Source organism: Cynocephalus volans, chromosome 5 (genome assembly GCF_027409185.1).
Source record: "Cynocephalus volans isolate mCynVol1 chromosome 5, mCynVol1.pri, whole genome shotgun sequence".
Classification (NCBI taxonomy): Eukaryota; Metazoa; Chordata; class Mammalia; order Dermoptera; family Cynocephalidae; genus Cynocephalus; species Cynocephalus volans.
The window spans coordinates 110,658,378-110,664,377 of record NC_084464.1 but is presented as its reverse complement, the minus strand read 5'-3'; the positions used below and the strand labels follow the sequence as shown (position 1 = coordinate 110,664,377).

At 42.5% G+C, this 6,000-nt stretch overlaps 1 protein-coding gene and 1 pseudogene across 1 annotated transcript in view; both read left to right on the top strand.

The window, feature by feature from the left end:
* Nucleotides 1–1,578: 1,578 nt before the first annotated feature.
* SNX3 (sorting nexin 3) overlaps nt 1,579–6,000 on the top strand; it is a 39,889-nt gene continuing 35,467 nt past the window's right edge. The window contains exon 1 of the mRNA XM_063097189.1: nt 1,579–2,006. Within this exon, the coding sequence (XP_062953259.1) occupies nt 1,845–2,006 (162 nt within the window). The 5' untranslated portion in view covers nt 1,579–1,844. The remainder of the gene's footprint in view (nt 2,007–6,000) is intronic.
* Nucleotides 3,241–5,968, top strand: LOC134378170 (translationally-controlled tumor protein-like; annotated as a pseudogene).

The window sequence follows — 6,000 nt, the reverse complement described above, 5'->3', positions numbered from 1 at the left end:
GACTTTTGAGTCTTTTGTTTGGCAGCAGGACTTGGTTTCGGTAACAGTTTATACACATTTCTGGAGCTCACTGCTGTAAAATATACCAGTCAAGTTCCCCTTTGGCCTCTTCCATCAGCGGGGAATCTTGTCTGCACATCTTTATCCTGATAATAAGAGAGATGTACTCAGAGAGGACTTCTCTGACCACACTATCTAGTGAACTTGCCTTAGTCACTCTACCATATTACTCAGTTTTATTTTCTTCATAGCATTGATCATATTAGCAGACATATTATTTATTGATTTGTTTGGCTCCCCATGATAAACTACACACTAGACTATCAACCTGTCTCATTTATCCTTTATCTTTCGTGTTTAGAGTGTAAATATCGCATAGGCCTTCAATAAATATTGGTTGAAAGAATGCATGTTGAGTTTTCTAAAAAGTAATCTACATAAGGCTTAAGTAATATTTTGTTCCAAGTTTCTTTATTAAGATGGTTGCTATTGATCATATGGAAATTTTTTCAGTTTAAGTAACAGATCAACTTACTTAAAGTGAATGGGGTTACTGAAACTCAACATATTAAAAAATGCAGAAGTAGTTGTGAGATCATAATATCAGGGGAGATAAATCTCCAGGCAGAGATAGAAATTTATCCTACCTCAAAGCTTATAATGTGCATTTGTTATTGGACTCTTAGAAACGAACTAGGCAGGGCCGGCTCGTGGCTCACTCAGGAGAGTGCGGTGCTGATAAGACCAAGGCCACGGGTTCAGATCCCATATAGGGATGGCCGGTTCGCTCACTTGGGTGAGCGTGGTGCTGACAACACCAAGTCAAGGGTTAAGATCCCCTTACCGGAAAAAAAAAAAAAAAATGAACTAGGCCGTAATTAATTGTTTTGTCTTACCTCCATTTCTTGTAAAGGCTTGAGTTTCATTTCAAGCGCTGTATTGATACGTTTGCCACTTTTATTATATTTTTTAACTTATTGGGACTGTGGGAAATGAAGAGAGTGGAAGCTCACCCAGACACAGGACACTGAAGGCAGCTTTCAGCCTGTTATTTTATTTTACAGGCAGACCTGTCTCCGAATACGGCTTGACCTTAATGCTATGAACTCGCCACGTTTTGGGGTTTTTTTGTTTGTTTTCATTCCCCGTTCCTACTTTACCGCCTTCAATTTATCAGAATAGACACACGTCTGGTGAAACTCAGGTTCATGACAAAATCAGCATTTCAAGTGTTAAAGATTATCTAGAAAGCCATCGTCAGGGATTCACGGCGAGACGGTGACAGGTCAGCATAGTAGAAGCAGTTTTGCTTCCACTTGCGGGCAAGCCTCCCACACCTTCCTGCTTAACTTTTGCACCCACAGTTCCCCAGGCCTCGGACACCATTTCCGGTGCTCTTGCCCTCGCTCCCGGCCGAGGCGGGCGCAAAGCGACGGGAAGCGCCGCCCCTGGCCGACTGGGGCCGCAGCACCTCGGCCGCAGCCCGGCGGCGGCGCGCTCGCCCGGTGCATTGTGGGCATTGTAGTCCGGCCGCAACCTGTTCGCGACCACAAGTCTCGTGACATCGTTTCTCCTCAACCCCAGTCCGCCGTGCCCCTCTCCTGCCCTAAGCGCGGCGATCCTGCGAGTCAGCTGTTTCTCTCCTGGGCACAGAGGCGGAAGCCCGCGGGGCGCGGGGAGGAGCTTCGCGCCTGGGGTGAACGCCAGCCCTACGTGCTCGTTCGCCTCGCGACCGCTGCGCGCGAGCCCCGTGTCCCCGCGGCGGGCAGCAGCGGCGGCGGCGGTGGATCGCGGAGGGGGTGGAGGGAGCGGAGGGAGCCCGCGGCGGCGGCGTCTACAGCGAAATGGCGGAGACCGTGGCGGACACCCGGCGGCTGATCACCAAGCCGCAGAACCTGAATGACGCCTACGGGCCGCCCAGCAACTTCCTCGAGATCGATGTGAGCAACCCGCAGACGGTGGGGGTCGGCCGGGGCCGCTTCACCACCTACGAGATCAGAGTCAAGGTGAGATCGTCTTTCCTCCCCCAAGGGACTCCCTCCCGCCCCTCCCGCCGGCCCCGGGCAGCCACAGCCGCCCAGGCCGGGAGCCCTCCTGCAGGCGCGGTCGGGCAGTCCTCTCGCGGGCCGGGGTCGTAAGCCAGGGCCCCTCTTCACGTAGGGCTTGTGTGGGGGCTGCAGAGTGAGCCCGGCGCTGGCACTTGGAGAAGGGGCAGGAAGAGGAGGGCATGGGTTGAGCGCCGCTTACTCCTAGAGCGCTGATCTGGGAATGACATTTGAGTTGGAAAGGAGTAGATCTTTCGAGAACACAGCCCTTCATCGGGAAAGGAGTGAGATGTGACTGAGAATTGGGATTTGCGCAAAGTTGAAGTCTTCCCGGTTTTCTTTTCCTGGAGGCTTCCCAGCGGTGGCCAAGCCAAGTTGGTGGTTGTTCCAGGTCTTTCCCCAGCTACCAAACAAACCTAGGTTGTACACTCTTTTGAACAGAACTTAATGGGAGTTAACGAAAGCCTGACAAATTTTTGATAGGACTGAGCCAGGCATGAAGGGTGTTTGGAAATGGTTGACCTTAGAATTCTGGGCCACTGTCGAGGTAAAAGCTGAGGTGTGGGGAGTGTCGCTTACCTCACAATCTAGAACTACAACTGCTGTAGGAAAAGCCTATTCATTTAGGGATCTTGCTCTCTTAATTTCGAGATTTGCACTCACTGAATAAGGAATCAGCTGAAGGAGAAAGACTTATAATTTCATAAATAGTATTTGTTGGCAATAAGTGATTCAGATGATTTGGAAGATGCTAATTGGGAATAGTGCTTCACTTTCACTCTGTAGTTCAGGATTAAAGAATTTGCCCATGTATGAAGGTATCTTTAAAAATTAACTACATAAAACTAATCCAGCTGTTAAAGACAACAACAACAACAACAAATTTACGTTATTGAAAGTTAAGCATAAGATGATCGTGGCTTTAGAGTAATCAAAACTTACATAACAGGTTATTACTAACATTTAAGTGGAGTAATTTCTCCACTTATGCAGTTTTGTGCGTGGTAAAAAACACTGTCCTAGCCATTTTTAAGTGTACAGTTTAATAGTATATTCACGTTGTCGTAAAATTTAGGCACTTTATAAAAATGATTCTTAGATCGTTAGTATTGCTAAAAAAAAGTTAATAATCATCAAACTTTAGTTTAAGATATGAAACTGTTTAATGTTACAAGCCACCTGTATCTCCCTATGGATGTGTAAAAGGTGAGCTATAAACTGTCTTGTTATAGTGAAACTGCAAAATCCAGGCTCCAGTACACCTAAGGAAGTACAGTTCTCACGTTAAGCCTAGTGAAAAAGTGATTTTTTTTTTTTTTTTTTTTAACTTTTGGAGTGATTTTGGATTGTCTTTACTATGTGGCAGATTGTTCACTGAAAAAAACTTCCTCTTTTGCCCTTATTCACCAGTGTGTTTTCCATTTTTTCTTGTGCTAAAACAGAACTTAGTATTCCTGTTTCTAAACTTCCATAGCAAGTACTTCCTGTCACACAATTGAATTAGAATCTCCTGCCTACACTTCCTCCACTTAATAACTTTGTGTTTATCTTGCTGAGTGCATTATATTAAGTGGATTCTAATATACTAATTTAATCCTTTTCTAAATGCATCTAATACCTTATTACTGAGTAGCTGGTATGACACTGAAAAATAAATTGTTTTTGGTATGGTTATTTACATGTTAAAGTAATCTTTTAGAATGATTGAGTTAGGGAATTAACAAGTTATACACCTACTCTGGTTTGTATTTTTATATAAACCAGCTCATTGTGTGTTAGTGATTGTTATGGTCATACATGCAGATGCCCCATAGGAAAACAGAGTTGAGTTTTTAATGCTTATGAAATGCCATTATGTGTCCCTTAATATGTAACGTGTTAACTTAAAACACAGCACACCATATAGTAAGACATTAGGCCTTATGTAAGCAGTCTATGATTTTTTTAGAGTAATAGCAGTCTTGTATCAAGGTAGAATGGCCATGAGATGAATAGTTAATTATTTTGTAATTTTTTTTTTTGGCAGCTGGCCAGTACAGGGGTCAAACCCTGGATCTTGGTGTTATCAGCACCATGCTCTAACCAACTAAGCAAATTGGCCAGCCCATTTTGTAATTTTATTTATTACTACTTTTCTAAGCTGTTGCTACTCTCCCTAGCCCCTGTTGCCTACCTTTTGCTGTTGAATTTGCCATGTGAAAAACCATTTTATGTTCCACAGTTTGGGCCCTTTAACTTTTCGTTATTCTCTAATTTTGGTCTTGAGAGAATGTTCAATTTCACAGGATCTGATTGAAATTACTCTAATTCACAGGGTAATTTTATCTGGATGGTGGCACTTTAGAATGCAAGTTTCCCAATCTCCATTTATCTTCTGGTTTGAGGATAGTGTTTAAGATTATTAGGATCACTGGATTAGTATCTCTGGGCTTTTGAAAATAATTGGCACAGTGTTAATGTTTTTAAAAATTGTTCTAATGGGTAGGTACAGCAGAGGACACCATAAATGATTAAAGGTTTAGGAAAGCTCAGGGTGTAGAATTATTTGGGCATATTAAAGAGAAGGCTGAAAGGGAAATTCAGTCACAGTTTATGAAGTTTGTGCTATAATGTGACTTTAATTTTCTGGAAATTTTAAATGAACTAAGATCTACTATTGTACCTGGAGAGAACTGTTACAAACAAGAGTGGAGTTAAGGATCTTTCTTGAGCTCAGACAGTCCTGGGTTCAAAGAATAGATTTTTTATTTACAAGCAGGGTAAGGCACAAAATCAAAGCTCCACTTCCTCTGTGAAATACGTACGCTAATAGTTGTACCTACCTCATAGGAGTAAATGAAATAATGCACATAAATCCCTTTAGCACAGTGACAGGCACATAATAAGCACTCAAAGATTAGCTTTTTCTAAATATGGATTTCTTTTAAATTAAAAGTCAGTGTTCAGCTACATTTTCCGTGTGTTAATATGTAATTGAGTTACTAAAATTGTTAGATTTCCTTATCAAGGAACCTACTTGGCATGGAAGTTTACTTTTATTGAGGCAAGTGTGGTAGATAAAGAAGCCATCTTTAGTACTTAACCGAATAGCCTTTTAAAGTTGAGGTATATTGAAACATAAAGCTAAATAGTAAATTTGGCTGATATAAATTTTGATAAGGAAAAGGCTCAGTAAATATAACATCTTGATAGTGTTTGCTATTCTAAACTTGTATAGATAAGATGATTCTTCTCTGGATCAGTCCTCTAATCTTAAATTGGGAGTCATTAATATCCAGAGTAGAAGTTGAGAAATAAGTTAATTCTTAGACTTACTTATTGGATTTATAAGCATGTATTACTAGCTTTTCAGCTCGATTCCCCCTTCCCCTGAGCGCTGCTCCGGTTGCACGGCACTCCCTCCTAGCTCCGGATTCCTGCTAAGCTAGCACCACTGTTAGCGCACCGTCATCTCCGTCTAGCTGCCATCGGGACCTCATCAGCCATGATGAGATGTTCTCTGACATTTACAAGATCTGGGAGGTTGTGCCTGGACAGTAATGTTGATGACTTGCTTATTGGTGGAAATGCTTCCGCTGAAGGCCCCGAGGGCGAAGGTACTGAAAACCTTTTATGACGGGGGCTGCAGAACAAATCAAGCACATGCTTGCTAATTTCAAAAACTACCAGTTCTTTATTGGTTAAAACATGAATCCAGATGGCATCGTTGCTCTGCTGGACTACCGTGAAGATGGTATGACCACATATATGATTTTCTTTAAGGATGGTTTAGAAATAGAAAAATGTTAACAAATTTGGCAATTACTTTGGATCTATCACCTGTCATCATAACTGGCTGCTGCTTGTCATCCACACAACACCAGGACTTAAGACAAATGGGACTGATGTCATCTTAAGCTCTTCATTTATTTTGATCATGATTTATTCGGCATGGAGGCATCGTTTTTAAGAAAAA